Source organism: Megascapheus bottae, chromosome 12 (genome assembly GCF_031878675.1).
Source record: "Megascapheus bottae isolate mThoBot1 chromosome 12, mThoBot2.hap1, whole genome shotgun sequence".
In the NCBI taxonomy this organism is placed as follows: Eukaryota; Metazoa; Chordata; class Mammalia; order Rodentia; family Geomyidae; genus Megascapheus; species Megascapheus bottae.
Window position 1 is genome coordinate 31,437,372 of NC_143520.1, and position 27,439 is coordinate 31,464,810.

The 27,439-nt window shown below is 37.1% G+C and overlaps 1 protein-coding gene and 1 long non-coding RNA gene across 2 annotated transcripts in view; both read left to right on the forward strand.

The window, feature by feature from the left end:
- The window catches only part of LOC150056400 (uncharacterized), a 105,686-nt gene that overhangs the window by 57,676 nt on the left and 20,571 nt on the right, over positions 1–27,439 (forward strand). The gene's annotated exons all lie outside the window — the stretch shown is intronic.
- On the forward strand, positions 15,526–16,141 carry Cacfd1 (calcium channel flower domain containing 1). The gene is given in 4 exon segments (XM_090343061.1): positions 15,526–15,601; positions 15,751–15,775; positions 15,777–15,887; positions 15,889–16,141. Coding segments are annotated over 4 exon segments (465 nt in total).

The following is a 27,439-nucleotide window of genomic DNA, read 5'->3' on the forward strand; positions in this document are numbered from 1 at the left end:
AAGCCTACAGAGTGGGAGAAGATCTTCACCAACCAAACAATGGACAAAGGCCTCATATCTAAAATATATCAACAACTCAAAAAATTGAATCACTCCCAAACTAGTCTCCAAAGTAACATCCATCCCATTAAAAAATGGGCCAAAGACTTAAAGAGAGTCTTCTCTGAAGAAGAAACAAAAATGGCCTATAGACACGTGAAGAAATGCTCAACATCTCTGGTCATAAAAGAAATGCAAATCAAAACAACTCTAAGATTCCACCTCACTCCAGTTAGAATGGCCAGGATCAAGAAAACTAATAACAACAGATGCTGGAGGGGATGTGGCCAGGAGGGATCACTACTGTACTGTTGGTGGGAGTGCAAACTCGGTCAACCACTACGGAAAGCAGTATGGCAGTGCCTCAAAAAGCTAAACATAGAGCTCCCCTATGACCCAGCAATTCCACTACTTGGCATTTACCCAACCATCCAGAAACTAGGGAACACCAAATCCACTAGCACAACAATGTTCATTGCAGCATTATTCACCATAGCAAAGATATGGAACCAACCTAGATGTCCCTCAGTTGATGAGTGGATCAACAAGATATGGTATTTTTACACAATGGAATTCTATGCTGCTGTCAGAAAAAACGACATCGCCCCATTTGTTAGGAAATGGAAAGACTTAGAAAAAATCATATTAAGTGAAGTAAGCCAGACTCAAAGGAACTTAGGCTCAATGGTTTCCCTCATTCGTCATAATCAGTAGAAACCTTGGGCTCTACTAGCAGAGATTTGCAATAGAGCAAAATCTTGATACATAAGGACATATAATGTGAAGCTAATTGAAAGGACCTCCAGGATAGTGAAACAAAAGCCATATAATGAATGATTGTTGTCCTTAATGTACTATGTTGTCTCTCATCTCCTTTGCTGTCCCTTGGTTATCTCATATTGGTATAGTATCTCACTTTGTTATCTGATATATTGAATTTATTTGTATTTGGATATTTGAAATTTGATAGGGAAGGGGGGAAAACCAAGACGGGTGGGGGGTGTGGGGGGGAGGGAAACGGGTACCAAGACATGTGAAAGGGTATCAATGTATGTGAATTAATGCACCTTCTATCGGGCAAATATCATGTAACCCTTTTACTAATTACAATAATAAAAAAAAAAGAAATCTATTTTACCAACTTCTTTCTTTCTCCAGCCACCCTTAAAAAGTCAGTAACTGAGGAAAATGTTTGCAACATGACTGAGTCTGATATAATGATGTGAGGACATTGGCTAACCTTGAATCAGGCTCTAGATTTGTCATGTTTTCTAGCTACATGGCTTTAGATCAGTCATGTAAATGAAACCTTATTGTCTACATATGCGAAGTAGATGCAGCTTACTACTACGGTTTGAGACTTAAAAGTGAAAAAACTTATGAAGCCCCTAGGAAAGTACCTGGTTGCATCAGTGCTCATTGATTAGACTGACTTTATTATTAGCAAAAGAAGTTTAAAAAAAAACTTATGGAATACATGAATACTCTGAGAGAAAGAAAACGAACAAATAACTACTGTAAACAATTTAGGAAAGAAATATAAACAGTGGCCAAAAACATTGGTGACATAAAGTTGAGCCTAAATGGAATTTAATGGAACTCAAAAAAACCAACTTGTAGCCATTTTCCTTACCGAATTTGGTACATATTACATCTCTGGATACAGTGAAAAGTTTATAATAGAGCCACAGCAGGTCAAAAGCTGTTACAGGAAGCTGGGCATGGTGGCTCACACCTGTAATCCTAGCTACTCAGGAGGCTGAGATATGAGAATCAAGGTTCAAAGACAGCGCCGGCACAAAAGGATCTGAGATTCTTATCTCCATTTAACCTCAAGAAAATGGGAAGTGTGGCTAGGCTCAAGGGTAGGGCAATAGCCTAGAGCTGAAGAGCTCAGGGACAATGAATGCTCAGGCCCAGGGGTAGGGCTGTAACCTTGAACTGAAGAGCTCAGGGACAGCACCCAGGCTGGGTTCAAGCCCCATGATCCCCCCCGCCCCCCACACAAGAGCTGTAATAGGCGAACATTTGGGGTCCCAATGATTATCATGGTCCTGACAAAACTCTTGAGATCAAACTGTCAGGATCCATCCTTAATTGCCTTTCCTACAGGATTTTTGTGGATTGGGAAAGTGGCAGACTCCTGCTGTGCTGATAGCTAGCAGGAAATTCCACATACCTCAACCAAAGAATAGCTCCACACAAGGTGGCAATAACTGAAAAAGTTTCTTAACTCAGGTCCAGTGATACTACATCTAGCAAAATAAGGAAAGTAGCAACGATCACAACAGGATAGCAATTTGAAACTTCAAAATAGACTTAATGTCCCAAAGTAGGATCTCATTTAAATGAATAACAGCAAACTGATTAAGTTGAATATTGAATATTATAATATATAATATTGAGTAGTATGGAACATTTCATCAACTAGAAACAGAATTTCTTTATATACATGAACTTAAAAATTATATAATATAATGTTATAATCATATATCATGTAATATATATTTATATTATATAAATTGCCTCAATCTCTGTGCCTATGCATTTGTATCTGTGTGTGGATGTACCACAAAATGATAAAACAAAACAGAATATATTATAATGGCTTCTTTCTAATAAATACCAATTGTATTCTAAAAAAAAAAAGAAAAAGAAAAAACGACATCGACCCATTTGTTAGGAAATGGAAAGACTTAGAAAAAAATCATATTAGGTGAAGATTCAAAGGAACTTAGGCTCAATGGTTTCCCTCATTTGTCATAATCAGTAGAAACCTTGGGCTCTACTAGCAGAGATTTGCAAAAGAGCAAAACCTTGATACATACATAGTATGAAGCTAATTGAAAGAACCTCCAGGGTATTGAAACAAAAGCCATGTAATGTATGATGGTTGTCCTTAATGTACTATGTTATCTCTCATCTCTTTTGCTGTCCCTTGGTTATATCATATTGTTACAGTTTCTCACTTTGTTATCTGATATATTGGATATATTTGTATTTGGTTATTTGAAATTCGATAGGGAAGGGGGGAAAACAAGATGAGAGGTAGGGGTGGGGGGGAAGGTAATGGGGACCAAGACATGTGAAAGGGTATCAATGTATGTGAATTAATGCACCTTCTATCTGGCAAATAACATGTAATCCTTTTATTGATTACAATAAAAATCATTAAAAAATAAATGGATGAAATGCTTTTCATTCTATAAGCTCATTTACTCAATTTTGTTTGTCATTCTTAAATGACTTTTGAGCCTTCTTCTACCTAATTTTTCATGTATTTTGAGTTTTTAACTCCTCTTATTTTAAATTGCTTTATTCACATAAAATATTTAGTTGACCATGTTTATACCTAAAATATTATTTTATAGTCTCCCCCACTCTCAAGTCAACAGGTTTAGAAAGCATCATTTTGTGGCATACTCTCAGTATTTACAAGTCACGTTTCACTCCCTGTGGACTTTAATTCATTGCAGAGTTCAAATATTAGATTATCAACCAGCCATGTTAATTACGGCATTCTTAAATTTCAAAATCTGCCCATCAGTACAAAATGATTACACTTTGTTTCTGATTAGAGTTCTATAAATTAATATCTCTCTATATAACTTAATAGTACCTTTGTATGTCCATACTAGGTTAAATGGTCAGAAGCTGCGCTTAACACAATAGGTTTCATATAAGTTTAATTTCCTAGCATATCTTCCTAAGAAACAAAACTGTATAGGTACTCGGATAAGTAAAATTGCTCAGAACCTAATGAATAAATAATGATACTTTATGAATAATTAAATATTAACATTGGATGCCTCAAACAATCTTTATCTGCAGAACAATAAAAACTTTTCATGTGACCATGTGACATACAGTACAGATATGAATGAGGTTAATTGTATGCTTCTTGGAAGCATGTACTGTACTTCCAAATGCTGCCTTTGTCTCAGTAGTGATTGCATAGATGTAGTATAGAATACTAAAACTGTAACATTTTGTTTAGAAGATATAAGGCAGAAACTTCATTATATTCTTTATTTTTTTTGTGTGTACTGCTACTGGTGCTTGAAGATGGGACCTAAGCACTTTCTCTGAGTTTTTTTGCTCAAGGTAATGGCTCTACCTCTTGAGGCACAGCTCCATTCCCAGTTTCATTATGATTCATTGGTGATGAGTATAATGGATTTTTCTGCTAGGCCTGGCTTCAAACTATAATCCTCGGTACTCAGCCTCCTGAGTAGCTGGCATTACAAACGTAAGCCACTGTCTTCTTGCCATCATTTTCATTAAAGCAAGCATATTTTATGTTAAATCATTCCATTTCATAGCAACTGGAATGCTACTTTTAGTGTAAGCTATACTTTATGATAACTTGCATGAGTAGTTAATACTCAGTAATATTCAGTAATTCTAAACGACAATATGAATGAATTAAGGAGCTTTCCTATGTGTATGTATCCATAGCTTCAAAGATTTTCTTTTTAATTCTAAGGGTTAAGTGAGATAATTCACATTAAAACTGTACCACAAATGCCATTATTACTGTTTTCTGGTTAATATGCATCAGCCACACATATGAATCACAAAAGTATGACTTATAATAAAAGTAACATTTACCACTACTATTGTAACTCAAGAAACAGTGAAAATGGTCGGTGTTCTTCATATTATAGGATCAAATAAAATATTATGCAATTTCTAGTGCTTGTAAACTTACTAGGAAATTGAGATTTCAGTATTTTGAGTCACATACAACTTTTCTTGAAGTAATGTGACTGACACTTTATATCATGAATCAGGTAATATTTCCAACATTTCCAAAATTATATTTTTCTTTGCATATATATAATATGTCAGTAATATTTGACATATAGCCTATTACTGAAAGATAAATGACCTTAAAATCACCAGATTTAAACAGTAATAATACAAATGACATTAGAACACATACAACTTGAAGTGAAGCAAAAATCAGCACATTACTGTGTTTAAAGAGTTGGGACAATTTGGAGGATGAGTGATATCCTGTAGTGATGTATAATTTACTCATAAGTGAATGATCAGCTGGTAGTTTGAGTAACAATCTACCTTGAAAGAAATAAGGAAATGGCACGAGAGTACTCAGTTCCTCCTTTTCTTAATAACAAAAAAATTTGAAGACATATTGAAGAATGTAGAAAGGAAAAATGCTTCCAGCATCACTCATCCTGTCTCCTGCCCAGTTCAAAAACAGGCATATCTGTGTGAGGGGGAGATAAAGTTAATTAACTCCATATTAGATTGAAATCCAAAAGAAGTGCCACCACAGTTACCTTGGTATTTGGAAGAGGCCAAAAAAGGAACAATGCAACAGTGATACTCAAGAAAATCTGCTAGAAATGAATGGTACAACTTAGGGCAGGAGGAGGGAAAGTCGGAGAAAAATGAGGGAGGGGATAATAAATTTCAAGAAGAAATGTACTCATTACCTTACGTATGTAACACTAATCCCTAAGCACATCACCTTAACACTAAAATCAAATTTAAGAAACAGCATTCAACATGAGAGGAGAGAACAAGGCCCTGAAACTCTATTAGGCCAGCTGAAAAGAAATCTCTTTTTGAAACATGGTGACAGAGCCAAGAACAAGACTTCATTTGTTGGGGAGCAGGGCACTTAAGTTAGCATAGGGCTTCATCTCAGTGCAGATCCTCAGGCTTATGACTCAAGCACACACCCAGAGCTCTAGGTCAGCTCTAGCACTGGTTGGAAACATATTACCAATAGTATGGATCCAAGGTTCCCAACCTCCAGGTGGCCTGGGAAATATTTGATGGCCTCCAAAGATTGTTCAGGTCCTAACAGCTCTAATGTTCATGATGATCATCTGATTATCATCAGCCTTAATGCCCAAACTGATACATCCATTTGCTGATAGTGCTAGGCCAGTGCTCAAAGACAGGCATCAGAACTTCCAGGCAGACAATTACCCTTCAGTAGAACAGACTTATGTTTAGTACTGCAACATCCTCACTTGAGCCATGAATCTTTACCCTATATATATGTCTATATACCCTATATACACCCTATACATATACATAGATTCATGTATATATATATATCCTATATAGGGTATATATACACAATCTATATACCCTGTAGATTGTGTAAATGTGTGTAACTGAGGCATAGACAGATTATTGTCAGCTTAGTCAAGGTCCTACCTTTACAAGCACTTGCCTGAACTTGAACATCATAGAATTGTGAAAATCTGATATACAGGTATAGGAAACTTACTTTGCTGGGATGATGAAAACTGAAGCTGAAAAGATCTTAATAGGTTTCATTCCTCAGGTCTATTTTTATAGTGCCTCAGAAAAAGCTCTATTGTCAGAAAAAGATACATGACCCAATCTCTTGAACTTTTATTTGAGCTAGTCAAATGTGGCTTCTTATAGATGCCTTGGGCTATGAGTCCCTCTTGCTAGCAGACAGCCATATACTTGTGTGCTTGGTCCTAAGTCAGTATTATACTATGAGCTAAGGTTATGACATAGCTTGCTAACTCCAGTGGCCACAAATATGACACAGGAGGCAGAGCCTTGTCTATCTGTACTGTCTCTGCCTTGTGTCAAAAATGAACCTGCAGTGATTCTCCATAGGTCAACAACTATGGATAAAGCATTGGGTCCTCCTTTTCTCTAGGAAGAGGATACAGAATATATACTTTCTCAGTATTCATATGTTTCCTTAACCAGTAGACTATTTGTAAAAATAAGTAAATAAATAAATAAATAAATATCCACTTAATACTGCCCAAAGCATTGAAACAGTGAGTAGAAAACATTTATGACAGGTTTAGCAAAACAAATACAGGAACCGAGTACTGGTTCAGAGAAAATAAAGTAACTTGCTTAGACTTTTTTGGAAAGATAGACACAAGCAAAACAAAGTAGGAAAACTGGAGTAAGTACCTGAATGACTAGACAATGTCACATACCCATATATGTCAAGAAATATCAGAACAAACCAACAAATGAATGACAGCACTTCATGCTCAAAACAAAGTGTCCAACAAATGTTTTACTACTTTAATGGAAAAAGCAGAAATAGAAGCAAACTCAAACAAAACTACACATAATATACACACATTTTTGTAACAGTAGCGTGGCATTACTATGTTAGTATGACTAGGGAGAATAATTAGCAGCCATATGATAACATATCTCCAGCTTCTCCTCCTCCTCCTCCTCCTCCTCCTCCTCCTCCTCCTCCTCCTCCTCCTCCTCCTCCTCCTCCTCTTCCTTCTTCTTCTGCCAGTCTTGGAGCTTAAGCTCTGGGCCCGAACATTGACCTTGGACTTTCTCAAGACTAGAGCCCTACCACTTGAGCCACAGAAACACTTACGGGTTTTTTTTCCATGTATGTAATACTGAGGAATAGAAATTAGGTCTTCATGCATGCTAGGCAAGCACTCTATCACTAGGCCAAACTCACAGCCCCTCCAACATTGCTTGTTTAATTTAGGATTGCTTTGACTGTGCTTGGGGCATTATGGTTTCCAAATAATTTTATCACTCTCATTTTTGTTTCTATAACATATATGGAACATTTAGTAGGTAGGGTATTACAACAAATATAGAGATTACTTTCAGTAGTGTAGATATTTTCATGTGTTGATTCTGTGGAACATGAAATGTCTTTCCTTTCTATAGTGTCTTCATCGTTTTCTTCAATGTCTTAGTTTGTATTTTTCATTATGAAGGTCTTTTACTTCATACTTAGGCTTAGTTGTATTTATTTTTATGGATGTCATTAAGAATTGTTACATAGAATATCTGATTTTATTTTCTATATTAGTTAGGATCATTTAAACACAAAATCCTATCCTGTGCAAATAGAAATAATTTTTATCATCTTTCTAAATATTTGTGTTTCCTTAATTTTTTTTCTCCTCTCATGATTCTGGCTATGAATTCTAGTTACCTACTGAGTACAACTGAGGACTGTGAACAACCTTGTCATATTCCTGACATAAAAGGTAATTATTTGTCTTTCCTTTGTTGAAGATGTTTGTATAGGTTTATTTATACCCTTACGTGGTTGAAGATATGTCCTTATATTTGCAGATTCTTCAATATTTTTGTCATTGGCAGGTTAAATGTTATCAAAAGCTTTATTTTTAGCTACTGAAATAACTGTGATTTTTGTCAATTATAAAGTTTGTATGTTGTTAGTTGATTTAAATTAATCAATGCGGAAACATTTTTATATCACTGCAATACACTCAGATGATGAGCGTATTGTTTTTTCACATATTGTTGAATTTTATTTGTGTGTATTTGATGACTATTGCTTTTCATTTTCTTTCATAATAATATTTTGACATATATTTACATAGTTTTGTTATTAAGGTAATCCTAGCTTTCTAAAACAAATGCTGTAGTATACATTCCTTTTCTTTTTCACTGACTAGTTTGTGAAAAATGGTATTTAGTATTCAATTAAAATATGATTGAATTTAGCAATGAATCCCTCTGGTTCACTGGTTTGTTGGAAAACAATTTCTGTGTTAATTTAATTATTATAACAAACAGAATTCTGTTTATGTAACTTATTTTATCTTGGCCAGATTTTAGTAAATAACTTAAATACACCAAGAAATGGATCCATTTTTCTAGGTTTTCTAGTCTTTACCAATATAGATTTTCAAAATAATACCCAATCAACCTGTGGATGTCTTAAGCATTATCATGTCTTCTCACTCATCATTAATTCTCTTACTGTGGATCCTTTGCTTGTTTCTTTAGGTTAGTTTCCTTAAATCTTTTTTCCATATATTTTTATTGTAATTAATAGAAGGGTTACATTACATTCACCAGATAGAAGATGCATTACTTCACAAACATTGATACCCTTTCTCATGTCTTGGTCCCCATTTCCCTCACCCACCCCACTACTCATCTTGTTTTCTCCCCTTCCCTATCCTATTTCAAATAACCAAATAAGCATATATATATGAGATAACCAAGGGTCAGCCAAAGAGATGAGAAATAACATAGTATATTAAGGACAACAATCACTCATTATATGTCATTATATAGCTTTTGTTTCTATATCCTGGAGGTCCTTTGGTTTCCTTAAATCTTATCATTGTCTATCTTTTGTAGCAGCCATTGTGTTTCCCTTTTTTTTTTTTTTTGGGTCAGTCATGGGGTTTGAATTCTGGGCCTGGGTGTTGTCCCTGAGCTCTACAGCTCAAGGCTAATGTTCTATAACTTGAGCCATAACGCCACTTCCACTTTTTTGGTGGTTAATTGGAGACAGGAGTTTCATGGTCTTTCATGCCTGGGCTGGCTTTGAACATGATCCTCAAATTTCTGCCTCCTGAGTAGCTAGGATAGCAAATGTGAAGCACTGATGCCTGCCTGGATGATGCTCTTTTATTCTTTTTATTTCATTTTATTTTATTGTGCCACTATTGAGACATGAACAAAGAGCCTCTTGCTCTTGGCTTGTCATTTTTACTTGTTTCTGATCCTGTATTATTAGAGATCCTATATTATTATTATTGATGGTTAAGTAAAGATAAAAGTCTTTATAATTATTACAAATAAGGAAAACCATGGAGTATATGTATCATTGGTTCTGTCATATTTCACTTAATTTGATTTTTAGGAATGTCCGAGAAGAGGAATACAATAGCTCAATAGCTATGTGCATATGGTCATATAAGATAATTCTAAGCAAAATGAACTCCAACATGGAAACAAGTGGTATTTCGTGTGTGTGTGTGTGTGTGTGTGTGTGTGTGTGTGTATGTGTGTGCGTGCATGTGTGTGTGTGTGTATGTGTGATTGCTGTTCTTTCTTTCATATATTTTTATTATAATAAATAGAAAGTTTACATTACATTCACCAGATAGAAGGTGTATTATTTCATATACATTGATACCATTTCTCATGTTTTGGTCTCCATTTCCCTCCCACTAACCCTCCCTTCCCTATCCAACTTCAAATAACCAATATACATATATACAATATATCTGATAACCAGGTGAAATACTGCAAAAGAGATGAGAGATAAGATAGTACATTAAGGACAACAATCACTCATTATATGGCTTTTGTTTATATATCCTAGAGGTCTTTTCATTCAGCCTTATCCTATACGGCCCTATGTATCCAGGTTTTGCCCTATTGTAATCCTCTGCTAGGAGAGTCCTAGGTTTCTACTAATTATTACAAATGAAGGAAACCATTGAGGCTATATTCCTTTGCATCTGGCTTACTTCATTGAATATTATTTTTTTTCAAGTCTTTCCATTTCCTTACGAATAGGGCAATATCATTCTTTCTGATGGCGGCATAGTATTGCATTGTGTATAAGTACCACACCTTGTTGATCCAATCATCAACTGAGGGGCATCTGTATTGGTTGCAGATCTTGCCTATGGTAAATAGTGCTGCAATGAACATCATTGTGCTAGTGGATTTAATATGTCCTTGATTCTGGACTAGTGGGTAAATGCCAAGTAGTGGAATTGCTGGCCATAGGGAACTTCTATGTTTAGTTCTTTGAGGAAATTCCATACTGATTTCCATAGTGGTTGAACAAGTTTACATTCCCACCAATAATGTAATAGTAATTCCTCTGGGCCACATCCCTGCCAGCATCTGTTGTTATTATATTTCTTGATCATGGTCATTATAACTTGAGTGAGGTGGAGTCTTAGAGTGGTTTTGATTTGCATTTCTTTTATGGCCAGACATGTTGAGCATTTCGTCATGGTCGTTTCTTTGGAGATTAGTTTGGGAGTGATTCAATTTTTTGTAGCTGTTGATATATTTTAGAACTGAGGCCTTTGTCTGTTGTATGGTTTGTTAAGGTCTACTACCTCTCTGTAGGCTTACTAGTTAATTTGCTAGATATGTCCTTTGCCATACAGAAGCTCTGCAGTTTAAAGCAGTCCCACTTATTCAGACTTTCTCTGATTTGTTGTATTTCTGGGTCCTTATTAAGAAAGTTTCCACCTGTGCCAAGGAGACCTAGTGTTTCCCCTGTAAAGTTTTCATTGTATCAGCTTTTACCTCCATGTCTTTGATCCATTTGTAGTTAATCCTGGTGCAGGGTGACAAGGAAGGTTCCAACTTTAGTTTTCTGCAGGTGGTTAACCATTTCTGCCAGCACCACTTGTTGAAGAGTCTCTCTTTCTTCCCTTCTAGATTTTGGCTCCCTTATCAAAGATTAGGTGGCCATAGGTCTGGGGGTTACTATCTGGGGCCTCAGTTATATTCCATTGGTCTTCAGGCCTGTTCTTGTGCCAGTATCAAGCTCTTTTGGTTACTATAACTCTATAATAAACTCTAAAGTTTGGTAATGAAATGCTTCCTACGCTGTTCTTGCTGCTGAGAATTGTTTTTGCTATACAGGGTCTTTTATTATTCTGTATGAAATTTTGGATTGCCTGTTTTATTTCCTTAAAGAATGACATTGGGATATTGATAGGTACTGCATTGAATTTGCAGATAGCTCTTGACAAAATTTCCATTTTCACTATGTTAATTCTTACAATGCAGGAGCATGGGAGATTTTTCTGTTTGCTCAGTTCTGCTTTAATTTCCTTTTCAGGGTTTTAAAGTTTTCATCAAAAAGGTACTTTACATTCTTAGGTAAGTTAATTTCTAGGTACATTATTTTCTTTGAAGCTATAGCAAAAGGTGTGGCTTTCCTGATTATTGCCTCGTTCCTCTCATTGTTGGCATAAAGGAAAACAGTTGATTGTTGAGGGTTAAATTATTTTCATATATTTTTATTATAATAAATAGAAGGGTTAAATTATATTCATCAGATAGAAGGTACGTACTTAACAAATATTGATATCCTTTCTCATGTAATGATCCCCATTTCCCTCCCCCCTCTCCCCACCCAACTTGACATCCCCCCTTCCATCTCCTATTTCAAATAACCAAGTAAGTATATATATATAAATATATCAGATAACAAGGTAAAATATAAATGCAATATAAGATAACCAAGGGACAGCAAGAGAGATGAGAAATAACATAGTACATTAAAGACAACATTCACTCATTATATGGCTTTTGTTTTTGTATCCTGGAGGTCCTTACATTTAGTGTCATACCATATGGGCTTATGTATCCAGATTTTGTTCTACTGTGAATCGCTGCTAGGAGAACCCAAGGTTTCTACTGATTGTGACAAATGAGGGACACCATTGAGCCTATATGTTCCTTTGATTCTGGCTTACTTCACTTAATATGATTTTTTTTCTAAGTCTTTCCATTTCCTTGCAAATGGAGAAATATCATTCTTTCTGACAGCAGCATAGAATTCCATTGTGAATAAATGCCACATCTTGTTGATCCACTCATCAACTATGGGACATTAGGGTTGGTTCCATATCTTTGCTATGGTAAATAGTGCTGCAAAGAACATTATTGTGCTAGTGGCTTTAGTATGTCCTTGTTTCTGAACCATTGGGTAAATGCTAAGTAATGGAATTGCTGGGTCATAGGGGAGTTCTATATTTAATCTTTTGAGAAGCTACCATACTGCTTTTCATAGTGGTTGAATGAGTTTGCACTCCCATCAGCAGTGCAGTAGTGATCCCTCCTGGCCACTTCCCCTCCATCATCTGTTATTACATTTCTTGATCCTGGCCATTCTAACTGGAGTGAGGTGGAATCTTACAGTTGATTTGATTTGCATTTCTTTTACGACCAGAGATGTCTATCAATTCTTCATGTGTCTATAGGACATTTTTATTTTTTCTTCAGAGAAGACTTTCTTTAAGTCTTTGGCCCATCTTTTAATGGGATGATTATTTCTTTGGAGATTAGTTTTGGAGTGATTCAATTTTTTGAGCTGTTTATATATTCATCACAGGGATGCAAAGCTGGTTCAACATACACAAATCAATTAACATAATTCAACACATCAACAGGAGCAAGGACAAAAATCACATGATTGTCTCAATAGATGCAGAAAAGGCATTTGACAAGATCCAACACCACTTTATGCTAAAAGCTCTGGAGAAACTGGGAATCCATGGAATATTTTTCAGTATAATAAAGGCTGTGTGTGACAAACCCACAGCTAGCATTGTACTTAATGGAGAAAAACTAAAGCCATTCCCTCTAAAATCAGGAATGAGACAAGGATACCCACTCTCTGCAATCCTCTTAACATACTATCAGAATTCCTAGCCAGAGCAATAAGGCAAGAAGTAAGCATAAAGGGGATCCAAATAGGGAAAGAGGAAGTGAAACTTTCTCTCTTTGCAGATGACATGATTCTGTATTTAAAGAACCCTATAGACTCCACTCCCAACCAAGCTGCTTGAGCTGATTCAAAACTTTGGTAAGTTAGCAGGGTATAAAATTAACCCTCAAAAAACAACTGCCTTCCTCTATGCCAACAGTGAGAGGAACTAGGCAACAATCAGGAAAGCAACTCCTTTTTCAATTGCCTCAAAGAAAATAAAGTACCGAGGAATTAACATAACTAAGAATGTAAAGGACCTTTCTGATGAAAACTTTAAGACCCTGAAAAGGAATATTAAAGCAGAACTGAGGAAATGGAAAAACCTCCCATGCTGCTGGATTGGAAGAATCAACATTGTGAAAATGGCATTCTTGCCAAGGGCTATCTATAAATTCACTGCAATACCCATCCATAACCAATGTCATTATTTAAAGAAATAGAAGTGACACCCCAAAATTTCATATGCAACAATAAAAGACCCCATGTAGCAAAAACACTTCCTAGCAGAAAGAACAGCACAGCAGGAATTTCAATGCCAAACTTTAGACTCTATTACAGAGCTATAGTGACCAAACCAGTTTGGTACTGGCACAAGAACAGGCCTGAAGACCAATGGAATAGAACTGAGGAACCAGATATTAACTCACAGAACTATGGTCACCTAATCTTTAATAAGGGAGCCAAAAAAATAGAATAGAAGAAAGAGCCTCTTCAACAAATGTTGCTGGCAGAGCTGGTTAAGCACCTTCAGAAAACTAAAGTTGGATCCTTCTTTGTAACCCTGCACCAGGATTAACTCCAAATGGCTCAAAGACCTCAAGGTAAAAGCAGATACATGGAAAACTTTACAACAAAGAATAGGAGATACAGTAGTTCTCCTTGGCACAGGTGGAAACTTTCTTAATAAGGACCAAGAAACACAACAAATCAGATAAGGTCTGGATAAGTGGGATTGCATTAAACTGCAGAGCTTCTGTATGGCAAAGGACATAGCTAGCAAATTAACTAGAAAGCCTACAGAATGGGAGATCTTCACTAACCATACAATGGACAAAGGCCGCATATCTAAAATATATCACCAGCTTGAGTGTTAATTTTATACCCTGCTACTTTGCCAGAGTTTTGAATCAGCAGCTTGAGACTGGAGTCTATAGGGTTCTTTAAATACTGAATTATGCCATCTGCAAAGATCCCTATTTGGATCCCCTTTATGCTTGCTTCTTGCCTTATTGCTCTGGGTAGTCATTCTAATAGTATGTTAAAGAGACGTGGAGAGATTGAGCATCCTTGTGTTGTTCCTGATTTTAGAGGAAATATCTTTAGCTTTTTGCCTTTAAGTATAATGCTAGCTGTAATTTTGTCATACAGAGCCTTTGTTATTTTTCATATATTTTATTATAATTAATAAAAGAATTACATTATATTCGCCAGCTAGAAGGTGCATTACTTCACAAACATTGATACCCTTTCTCATGATTTGGTCTCCATTTCCCTCCCCCACCCCTCACCTTGTTTTCCCCCTTCCCTATCCTATCTCAAATAAACAATTAAGCATATATACAATGTATCATATAACAAGGTAAAATACTGTAACTATATGAGATAACCAAAGGCCACAAAAGAAATGAGAGATAACACAGTACATTAAGAACAACAATCAATCATTATATGGCTTTTGTTTCTATACCCTGGAAGTCCTTTCATTTAGTTTCATACTATATGGCCTATTGTAAATCTCTGCTAGGAGAACCCAAGGTTTCTACCGATTATGACAAATGAGGGCCTATGTTCCTTTTAGTCTGGCTTACTTCACTTAATATGATTTTTTCTAAGTTTCTCTAGTTCCTTACAAAAGGGACAATGTCGTTCTTTCTGATGGCAGCATAGAAATTCATTGTGTATAAATACCACATCTTGTTGATCCAGTCAACACAGTCTTTATTATAACAAATAATTGTTATAATGATTGTTGTTTGCAATGCTGTGTGTGAAGTTCTTTTGTCTTTCTTTTTCCCCCTGTGGTTTATCCCCTCTTGTCATTGTATTTGATTTCCTTACCCTGTGTATTGTATGTACATTTTTCTGAATTAGGAAAGGGGAAGGACAAAATAGTGAAACAAAGGTCAAAGGACAAATCAATGCCAAAGATAATATGTTGGTAATGAACTTCAAAATTTTGGGCGAACTTTTGCCCTGGGACTGCACGGAGGTGTGAGGAGGGCAGTATGAGTGGCTCCGACAGGACGAAGAGCTGTGGGACAGCACAGACCCCACGTCTAAGTCCTAGCACACCCCACAGATGTATGCAGTGGCCTTCCAAAGGCAGAGAGATAGCCACCCCATAGGGTGCTTTCACCTCTTGCTGTCCTCAGCAAATGAACTCCAGCGCCTGCCCAGCATAATGTAGTATTGACATATCTGCTGTCTCTCCAGGAGCCCCTTCTTTCCAGCCTGTGCCATCTCTGGCCTCTTCAACTATCCACCCTCTGAACATAGCAGCCGGCGAGTGGATGATCAGGAATGCCTTCATCCTGTGGCTGTGTGAGGCACCTTTCTTCTGCCAGTTTGTGGAGTTTGCAAACACTATCCCAGAAAGCGGACTGGCTGCACTCCTGGCAGAAGGCTGTCTTCTGCGGCAGGATAGGCGTCGTCACCATCATCATGAGCCTGACCCTCACTACACTGATAGGTAATGCCATTGCCTTTGCCACATGAGTCCTGTATGGACTGTCTGCCCTGGGTAAAGAAAGGGTGATGCCATCTCCTCATGCCGAGATCCAGCACCAGAGGCAGCAGGCAGATGAGGAAAAGCTGGCTGAGACCCTGGAGGGGGAGCTGTGAATCAGGCCGATGACGGGTACTCCCTGCCCCCATCCAGCTCTTGTCTGAAGGGACCTGTGAGCCTCCAGGTGACCTGCACCTGGAAGCCCTCCTCTCCCTGTCGCAGCCATAGCCACAGCTGGTGCTCAGGGCCTAGGTTACAGGACTTGGGCAGAACTGAGCAGGCCTACCATAACAGTGCTGGGTGGATGGATGCTTGGTCTACTCTTCCTGCCAGCCTGGCTCATAACCACATTGCTGGAGGAGCTAAAGATTCCACACAGTGGGCATTCCACCCCAGGGCCCAGAGCAGCCTGCCCTGGACACCCTGGGCCTGGTTGGAGGAGGCGTATCACCCCAACTCCTCCCACAGCTGTCATGCTACCTGGGACAAGCCAACAGGGAAGAACATAAAAGCTTCTGTCCAGGAAGTGGCCCTCATGAACGCTGTTATGCCTCCCATCTTCCATCCATCTTGCTTCCTCTTTTTCTGTGACCTCAGTCCCTCTGTCATCCAACTGATGTTAGCCTTGAGGCTAAGTGGGGACTGTGGAAAAGCTCCATCTTTTTTCCTCATACCCCTGGCTGGGCCTGCCTGAAGCTTCCAGAGCAGAGGAACCAGGTTTTGTTCTGTTGGAACCAACCTGGAGTCATTTGAGGGGGTACCCTGGTCCCAGGGAGCTCTTCAGACCTGCTGGTGTTTGAGGCCAGGTACAATGGAGACTAAGGCTGGGAGACTCTGTGCCGAGCCCTGCCCTGGGACTCAGTAGATACAGTCGTTAGCAGTAGTTCTCTGCCCAAACATAGCCCCAGAGAGACAGATGGACCAGCACTGGCTTGACTGGTCAGGATTCCTCTAAAGCTGCCTTCCTGGGGCCACTGTGGTACTTAACAGCTGTGTGTGTGTGTGTGTGTGTGTGTGTGTGTGTGTGTATCCACGTGTGTAGTGAATAGGGCTCTGTCTACCTCTCAAGAGGAGCAAGGGCCCTACTGCCTCTCTGCTCACTAATCCTGCCATGGATGCAGGAACAGTGGAGGGGCTGGCTGAGTGTAACCAGGAAGTGATACAGTGATACTGTACCCAAGGTGAAATCTACTGCCTGTTCTGGGTAGGCCACAGGGTGGTGTTGGGGCCTAGCCTCCATCTCTGAGGCCTGATTCTGGCTCAGCTGCAATTAAAGGGCTTTGTCTAGGCATTTGGTCTTTTGCATACCTCTCTTAAGGCATCTCTGTGTACGTGACTCAATTGAACCCCCCGCAGTTTCGCGGGTCTTGCAGCAGCTCAAGTCTCGCGCGCTTTCCGGCACCTGTCCTGCCCAGTACCTGAAAGCCCCACCCAGACCCTTAGTGGTAGCACAGAGGCCCTCTTCCTATTGGCTAGCTTCCCAGTGCCCACCTTCTCCTACCCTAACAGTATATAACTAATTGTCTGACGCAATAAAGAGAGGAGAGCATCAGAGAGCATCAGAGATCAGCAGAGATCAGCACAGAGATCTGATGCGCTTTCATGGTTAACACTGCTTCTGACTCAGCGTGGTTTTTTCTTCCCCGGTGATTGGGGGAGGGCTGGGTCTTCGACACTTACCATCTCGCTCGGCTCCCGGGGGACTACAGGCTGGCCCTGTGTGTCCCTCCCCGTTCCCGTGTTGCTGCCCCGGAGAGGAGAGGAGCAACAGGGTGGGACCAACGTCTGTCCAAGAATCCTTAGATACAGACCCGAGTGGACTGGCCGCCTCCCCCAAGATTCCCATCTGGCCTGTGCCTGAGCAACTCTGGAACTGCTCGCTGCTGAGTACAGGTACAGGTACTGGCCCAGGAAAGCTGAATCTGCTTCTGACTCTCGGTTCTGCCTGCTCCTACTTTGTAGTTTTGGTAGAAAAGGAAGATGAACTACAAAAAAAAGAAAAGAAAAGAAAAAAAAAACTTTTGGGGAGGATTGGGTGAGGAAAAATGAGAGAAAAATGGGTGTAACAATGTTCGACAAGAAATGTACTCACTACCTTACGGAATGTAAATGTAACCCCTCTGTACATTACCTTGACAATAAAATTAAATTTATAAAAAATAAGAGTCTTTTTGACTTTCGTGCCTGGACTGGCATGTAAATGCTATCGTCAGATCTCTACCTCCGGATTATCTAGGATTACTAGAGAAGCCATTGACACCTGACTTTTATTGTTATTTAATTTCAGCTTCATTAATATATGCCCCTATCTTTTAGCATTTCATCTGTAGCCTTTGTTACAATAAAGTACACTGTCTTCCATAATGTGTGTGGTGCTCATCTATTTAGTTTAAGCTTTAAGAAAAAAAAGACTGGAGTCCCATCATAACAATGTAATTATTTCCAGACCCCTCTAAAATCTAGCTATGATCATGACTTCTCCCAATGTCTCTTAGGGTGTTTGTTTGCAATCTGTTTTCTTACATTCTCTGCAGATTTTGGAGTCATCAGCTTATACAATTATACGAGACAATTTTTTTTTACAGTAAACCTGTATCTCTTAATGTGTACACCCCATTTATATTAATTCCCTTTCTCTAGAGAATCCTAACTAGTGCAGCCAGAAAAAATTTGAGGAAAAAAAATCTTTGTATGATACTCTTCTGAATAACACTTTAGTTTAGAGAAATAATGGAGGTGCATGGCAAAAAAAAATCCTTCCCAGGAGACATACTGCCTAATACCAACAGCATGGAAGTTGGAATTTACCAGCATCAGAGCTCATCATAATTTTTCTGAGTCCAGGGTGGAGCAAAACCTCAAAAGCTGTTAGGGGTCCATTATTTACAGACTTATGAACCACAGTTTTACACCTTGAACTTTATCTAAAAGTAAAAACAGGCAATTATTAAGGAATGTGGAGCTTTAATGTAACCCAACCTATTGAGTAATTGCTCAGTCATTCTATTTTCCACTTCTGACTTTTGTGTGGTCTTTGTGGGAAATGTCCCAAGGAGAATGCCTCAGAATACAGTAAAATAAAGACAAAATTGTTCACAGTTCCAAGCAATTAAATGCATTTGATCTTTACACTAGGTATAAGCAAATTGATTGCAAACAAATACCCCAAGGCTAAAAATGTTATTAATGGAAATTCAAATGCTCTGTCACACCTGTCTTCTTTCAATTACCCTACAACACTTGGGGTTCTCTATTTTAATCTTCTTGTAGATTTTAAACAATTTTAAGTACTATGTGCTTATTTCAGAATCCTTATCAGTGTTACATTTTGTATCAATATAAGATGAACTGAAATGTAATGTGTTATATCCAACTTTTCATTTCTTCCTCATTTCAGGGTTGGTTGGAATTTTAACATTTTAAATGTTTAGGCTCAAGATGTTCCCCAGTGAAGGGATATTTTGTCCAGAAAATTAAATCATGGGTTCAAACTTCAGAAATATAAAAAAATAAGATTTCTAGCAATTCTATATTGTGTAATAAACCAAATAATTGTATTTTTATTTCCTAATAAATTTATCTATTTCCTTATTTCCAAACATTTCACTTACAGAGATTATTCTATCATTTTATTGTATTGTTAATCTGGAAGTTCTATGAGCATTGAAAAACGAATAAAATGTCATTTATCAATGTGTACATTATCTGGTAAATAATCAAATAAAGTATCTCAAAATTTAAAAGTGTTGTAAACGCTCATTTGTTTTATTTGGGCAATTCTGTTTTGCCCATAATTTAAATCATTTTCTCTTTGTAACTTTTAAGTACAAAACTTAGTCATGTTAAGGCCACAAGTTTAATTTTTAATTAGAAAATTGATGACAAAACAAAATCTTAAGAAACATGATGTAATTAAAGTATTTAAATTAGGATTGACTTCATCCAGGACTAAATAAAACCAAAGGTAGAGAGTATCATGATGAAATTATTTTTTTCAGAAAAAGTTTTAAGTAGGAATCAAAATTGATAAATTCAGAAATGCTTTTTAGCTTTCAGTACATTCCTAAAACAAGTTACCAGTTTAACTGTTAATGCTTTTGCTTTTCTTTAAAGTTTTCACACAAAATGTTCTAACTCAAGCCAGGGTAAATTAAAGAAGCATTTTATCCTCTTAAATATGTTTTTTATTAAATTCCTTTGCTCATGATAAGCTTTTAAGTTTTCCAAAGTCTTACATTATAAAAACATTGGCTGAAAAATTTTAAATTTATGATTACTTAGGATTCCTAATTCTGTGATTTACACAAGGCAGTAAAATGATAATAAGACCTAGAATATGATTTGTACTTTAAGTGGAAATAGTGCTTCTGGCACAAAAGTTTAATAAGTAACCCATAACTCAGTGTGGTACCATTTGGGTTAGAATAAGCTTTTCATAACTCATGTACCATGAACAGCATATATAACCTGGTGCATTTGCTTCCAAATGAGCCTATTCCAATTGTATTTTTAAAGTTAAATTATTTGGACTATCATTAGCCATAACCAGGGACTGTGGATTGTTAATCAGATTGTCATAAATTCTTATAGGAATTAAATTCTTTAACATGTATATGATTCTAAGATTACTGGAATAAGTAATGTATTAAATTAACAGAAACAAAGGACAGTATTTGAGTTACTTCTTACATGTTATTTTTTTTTTTGCTAAAGCCTTGTCACTAATGAATTTTGAACTACTGCTTATATAAAGGTAACAATTTAAAAATAATTTCCAAAGTAACTTACAATTATGAACTAAATGCCATTTTGAGTCATGTGATGAAAACAACAGTCTACATATCAATACTTTTATTGAAAACTTAATTTTACTGACATAATTCTTTGAAGTTACTTAAGAATTGTATTTTCTAAAAATCCTATAACTCCTGAAGCAGTGTAAATTTCAGATCCTATCAGTATTATGATGGGTCTGTTTCTATTGAGCCACTATCCTCATAGCATCTTGAAGACTGTGCACAGTGGTATCTTCAGTAATAAGTAGAGCAACATGAAAACTGGAAAAACACTTGTTATTTGCATCGTAGAAACATTATTGATGGAGTTCAAGTCTTACCAATTCTAACATGATAGCTAATAGGTCCAAAGAGATCAATAATTTTGCATCAAACTCACCCAATACGGACTTGATTTAAACAAGAGGTGGGTTCATTTTTTGTCTATAATAATTAAAGTGAATATTCCAGAATATATGGTTATTTCTTTGTCTGTAAAAGAAATATCTACCCTACAGCTGTGTGTGGTGGCTCATGCCTGTAATCCTAGCTATTCAGGAAGTTGAGATCTGAGGATCGTGGTTCAAAGCCATCCCGGGCATTGAATATCTTGAGATTCTTATTTCCAATTAGCCAGTAGAAAATCAGAGGTGATGATGTGGCTTAGAGGGTAGGTGGTAACCTTGAGCTGAAGAGCTCAGGGTCAGCACCTAGGCTCAGAGTCCAAGCCCCAAAACAAAACAAACAAATAAACAAACAAAAAATAACACAAAAAACTGGTCCATACTAAATAATTAATGTTTGAGAAAAAAATATTACCAAAGACCTGCTTGATAAATCACCTAAGCATCTTACTGGTTCTGGAGCTTAAACTCAGAGCCTCATAAATTCAGTTTGCTTTCTCATTGATGGCAAAAACTTTAGCATTTAAACCACACATCCTCCCCGCCCCTCCACTTTTTTTTTTTTTTTTTAGATAAGTCTTGTGAATTTGTCTGCCTAGGCTGGATTCAAATTTTGATACTCAGATCTCAGCTGCTGAGTAGCACTCAGAGCTATAATTTTTTCTCTGAATACTGCATTTGCTGTATCCCAAAGGAGATGGTATTTTGTGTGCTCCTTTTTGTTAAATTTCATAAACTGTTGGATTTCTGTTCTGATCTCCTCGATGACCCATTGGTGATTCAACAATGTGTTCTTCAATCTCCATAATTTACAGGGTTTTCATTGGTGGAGATGTGTGTTCAGTTCCAATTTGATGCCCTTGTGGTCTGAGAGAGTGAAGGGAATGTTTTATGCCCTAAAATATGGTCTATTTTGGAAAATGTTCCATGCGCTGCTGAAAAAAATATATTGTGTTGTTGCTGGGTGGAATAATCTGCAGATATCTGTTAGATCTAGTTGATCTATACAGTTCAATTCTAAGATTTCTCTGTTGAGTTTTTGCCTTGTTGATCTGTCCATAGGTGAGAGTGGTGTGCTAAAGTCACCAACAATCAGTGTGTTTTGATCTATGTATGGTTTCAGTGAATGTAAAGTTTGCTTGATGAAGTTCGATGCTCCAGGATTAGGTGTGTAGATATTTAGGATGGTTATGCCCTCCTGGAGGAGAGATGCCTTTAGTGGTATGTGGTAACCTTCTTTGTCTTTTCTCACTAATTTTAGTTTGAAGTCTATTTTATCTGATATGAGGATGGCAACTCCAGCCTGTTTCTGGGGGCCATTAGCTTGATAAACTTTCTTCTAACTTCTCACTTTCAAAAATGTTTGTATTTTGGGGCAAGATGTGTCTCTTGAAGATAGAAGAACAATGGATCCTGTTTTTTGATCCAACTAGATAGTCTATGTCGTTTAATTGGAGAATTAAGTCCATTGATATTGAGAGTCAGGATTGAGAAATATTTATTAGTTCCTGCCATTTTTAAAAGCTTTCATTAGGGCCTGTGTCTTGAAAGTTCTTGTGGTATTTTGATGGTATGATGTTTAGGTGCCATTTCTTTCTCTGTATTACATTTGTGTTGGTTTTCTATGTGTAGAATACCTTTGAGAATTTTCTTGGTTGGTAGTTATTTGACTTCCAATCTCTTCTTGCTTGCATGGTCTCTGCTGAGAAATCTGGGGTTATTCTGATAGGGAACTTGTGTCTCCACTAAATTTTGGATCCAAACATTTCACAAAGTTTTTTTTTTCTCTTGTGATTTGGCTTTGTGATTTTTTTGGATCAGATTGCTTGCTTGGGAAAATGAAGCTGAAAGATTTGCAGGTGGCTGTGTTTACCAGGCCTGTCGCCTGAGCAGGGGACGGACTTCAGCAGCGTTGGGGGCAGATTTCTGGCTAAGATATCTCTGGGAAATCCTTTGCCCCTTAGAATGATGACACTGCCAGCACCACCTCTCATGTTCCGATTACTTTGGCCGGGTCTTTGCCAGGAGTCAAGGTGGCACTGCTCTCAGCTGGTGGGGGAGTGGGCACCCTTCCAATACCATTCCGAGAGTAGAAGTGGAAACTTCTCCTGGGAGGTACTCACAAATTGCTGGATTCTCTGGTTCCTTGAAGCTGGCAGGTCTGTGCACGGTGGGGTGATGGCTCTGGGCTTGCACAGGCTCTGCGTGGCTCTGTCTGCTGCCTGCAAGTCTGTGCTGCCGAGAAGGTTTGTCTGCTCAGATTCAGAAGAGCAGCTTTGTCTCCAAGGCCGCTCCGAGAGGCTGGCACCCCTCCATGCTGTCTTCTTGTGTGGGGTTTCTGCCTTTTTCCTCTGTGACTGAGATCTCTGTGTCGCTAAAGCTTACTTAGGATCAATTTTTTGGTTGCGAACTTTCCTCTACGCTGCTTGAACTGGTATCTTGGCGGGAGCAAAGGAAGATTCACACTGAACCGCCGCCATCTTCTGCTGATCTCTGAAGAAATTATTTTTTTTATATAAAATCTTCCAGACACAGCTATTCATTTTCTTAATTTCATGCGTTTCCTGTAGAACAGAAGATATTTTAATGATGCATTGTTACTTCTTTTATTATTTAAGACATTGAGGTTTTGCATTCTGTCAAGTAATAATCACACTTTAATTTGTTTGTTTATATGTCCATATACTACTTTTATTCATTATGATTATTTTGGATAGTGTGTTGGGCTTGAAAAACACTATGTCATCACTTGTCTTTTTCTCTCAAAGCTGGTGCTCTATTGCTTAAGCTGCAACTCTACCCTAGGTTTTGTCTTTCTGGTTAATTGGAGAAGCCTTGTGGATTTTTTTCCTTGGTCCATCTTCAAAGCACAAACTTGTAGGTCTCAATCTCATAAGAATCTATGACTAAAGTTACACGACACTTGTACCCATCTTTCAGGTAGATGCTTGTATTACCATTTCTGAAACTCTTAAAATATTCTTATTTAAATTGTATTACTTTATAACGGAATGCTAGCTTATTCCATTCTTAGACATAAGAAGAGTATTGATTTTTTGCAGGTGGTATATAAGTCTCTTTCCCTTTGTTTACTCTTTTTGCTCACAAAGATGCTTTTATCAGAGATTATACAAGCACAAATTTCATGTAAGTAAATAAAAGACAGAATTAACAGTTGTATCAAAGCTGCATGCCACTAATGATCAGCCTTTATGTTTACATTCTATTTTTACTCTCTATGAACTCAAAGATGTAAAAATAAGCTCATGTCAGGTAAAAGTGAGAAGTGAATCAACAATTGTTGATATACCTATAGAAAAGTAGGATCCACATGTGCATTCAGGCACTATTCATGCAGAAATAATCCTCCTGGGAAAACACCTCATAGGATGATGCTGAAAAACTTTCTGTTCTCTGAAGAGATGAGACAACCCTTCTTCAGACCAAACACTGCTATTACATCTTGTTTTAAAAAACAAGACTTGAGACCGAGTAATTGTAGAAACTATTATGTAATCTATATCATATGTTGACTTTTTGCTTCATCTTTGAATGTAATAGAATATCATAGCATTTCTCAATCTTATTTCCATATTTGCTCCCATAAGAGGCCTGTAGACATTTCTATTGAAGACCTCCTTGCATCTTAGTATATATAAACACTATATATGTGATTATTTACTGAATATATGTCTGAGTTTTATATTAAGTATCGCATTGTTATCATTCCCTGAGGATCTCAGTATTGCCTCTTTCAGGGTAATATCATTCTCTCTGAGAATACATGAGATAATCCTCAGTGCAATATTAAATTTATTCTGTAGACCATAAAATATATGAGTGATTGTCAGAACATGGAGATTTGGCCATAGGTTCACATAATCCAGATATGTGTGGGAGAAAAATAAAAAAAACCCTAAAGGTACTGAAAACCTATTTGAACACCTATTATTAAAAAAATAGAAATTGTTACCAGTCTCAAGAGAGACAAACTCAGTAGACAGAGGCATGCCAAACTCCAGACTGAATCTGAAAAGAAGTACTTCTAGAGAGATCCTTGTGAAAACCTAGAGATGCCAAAGCAAATATTGAAACAAACATCTAAGAAATTTAGAATACACATAAATGAAGTGATAGGCAAAAACCACATGATCATAGATGCAGAAACCACCTCCCCCAAATCCAGCATATATTCATGTTAAAGCTTGGAAAATCTAGGAGTAAAATGAACATACTTCAAAATAATAAGGGAAAAAAAACCTAACCAATGAAGCAGAAGATAGTCATAGCAAAACCTACAAATATTTGAAGAAATAAAACATGTATCAGAAATTGGAAAGACATTCTATGTTCATGGAAATGTAGAATTAATATTATGGAAATGGACATGATGTGAAAAATGATGCACAAATTTAATACAATCTCCATCAAAATCCCAAGTGAATGACTTCATTGAAATAGAAAAATCAATCTAAAAATTCACATGCAACAGAATAGCCAAAGCAATTCTAGGCCTAGTAAAAGAAAAAAGAAAAAGAAAGAAAGAAAATAAAGGAAGGAAAGAAGGAGGGAAGAAAGGAAGGAAGGAAAGAATGAAGAGAAGGAAGGAAGGAAGACAGAAAGCAAGAAAGCAAAAATGAAAGAAAGAAAGAAAGAAAGAAAGAAAGAAAGAAAGAAAGAAAGAAAGAGAAAGAAAAAGAAAGAAAAGGAATGCAGACCTTAAGCTCTATTACACAGCTATAATAACAAAATCAGTACTGTCAAAATAGACACAAAGATGTAGGGAACACACTAGAAATCCAGAAATAAAACCATATTCTTTAAATCATCTGATACTTGATTAGGGAGTCAAATATAAATATGGATAAAACTAGACTTGTCAACAATTGGTGTTAGGAAAATTATGCATCATCATGTTGAAAACTGATATTGATCTTAGATTGTGTTTATCACCATGCACTAATATCAAGTCAAAATGAACCAAAGACCTGAACATCACACCTGAAACTGAATTATTGCAAGAGAGAGCAGAAGAAATACTAGAACTTATAGATATAGGCACAGTTTTTGGAAGGAGTCCAAAGGACAGAGTATATAGAATTGACAAATGTGATTACATCAAAATAAGAAGTTTCTGCTCAGTAAAAGACAGTTACTTGACTAGAAAAATAGCCAACACCCTGGGAGAAGAGTTTTATCAGCAATAGAGAAGACAAAGTCCTAATATCCAAATATACAAGGAGCTCAAGAAATTGCCCCCTCCTGAAGCTGAGAAACCAATCAATAAGTGGTTAAAGGAACTACGGTGAGAGTCCTCAGAAGTTAAGAGGGCAAACAAAGAAATGATGAAATGTTCAACATTCTTGGCCATACAGGAAATTCAAATAGAAACAAGTCTAGGATTCCATCTCACCCAGATTTGATCTGCCAACACTGTAAATTTGAACAACAACAAATGTTAGTGGGGATAAGGAGTAAAAGGAACCTATTGTACCATTGGTGAGAATGTAAACTAGTACAGCAATCTGTAGGTTCCTGAGAAACCTACAAACAGATTTTCCCTATGACCCAGCCATACCACTCCTGGGCCTCTACTAGTAATGTTACAAGCCATGATTTTATAATGGCACTTGCACATCCATGTTCATTGCTGCACTATACACAATAGCCAAGTTATAGAACCAACACTGATGCCATACAATAAATGCGTGGATCCAAAAAATGTGATACATATACACATGGAGTTTTATACAGCCATTTGAAAGAATAATATTATATTATTTGCAGGGAAATGTATAGACATATATCAGGCCAAGTGAGATAAGCCAAGCTCAGAAAGATAAATGGTACATGTTTTCTCTCATTTTTAGAAGCTAGATCTAAAATATACTAGGACATAATAAATTATAAAGTACTCTAGGCATTCACACATAGTGAGACTAAAGGAGGATACTAGTTTTTAACATTGTATATTATTATCGGGGTAACTTATAGAGGGGTCACAGTTGCATTCATTTGGTAGTTGGCATATAATTCTTGAACACTGATACCACTTCTCATGTTTTGTCCCACTATAACTCCCCTATCCTTTCCAATCATCTTGCGTTTCCCCTTCCTTTACTTATTTCAAATACATAAATAAATGTGTATACAATATACCAGGTAGCAAAGTTAGAAATAGTAACAACATGAGATAAACTCTAAGGGCTAAAAAAGAGAAAAAAATAACTTCACA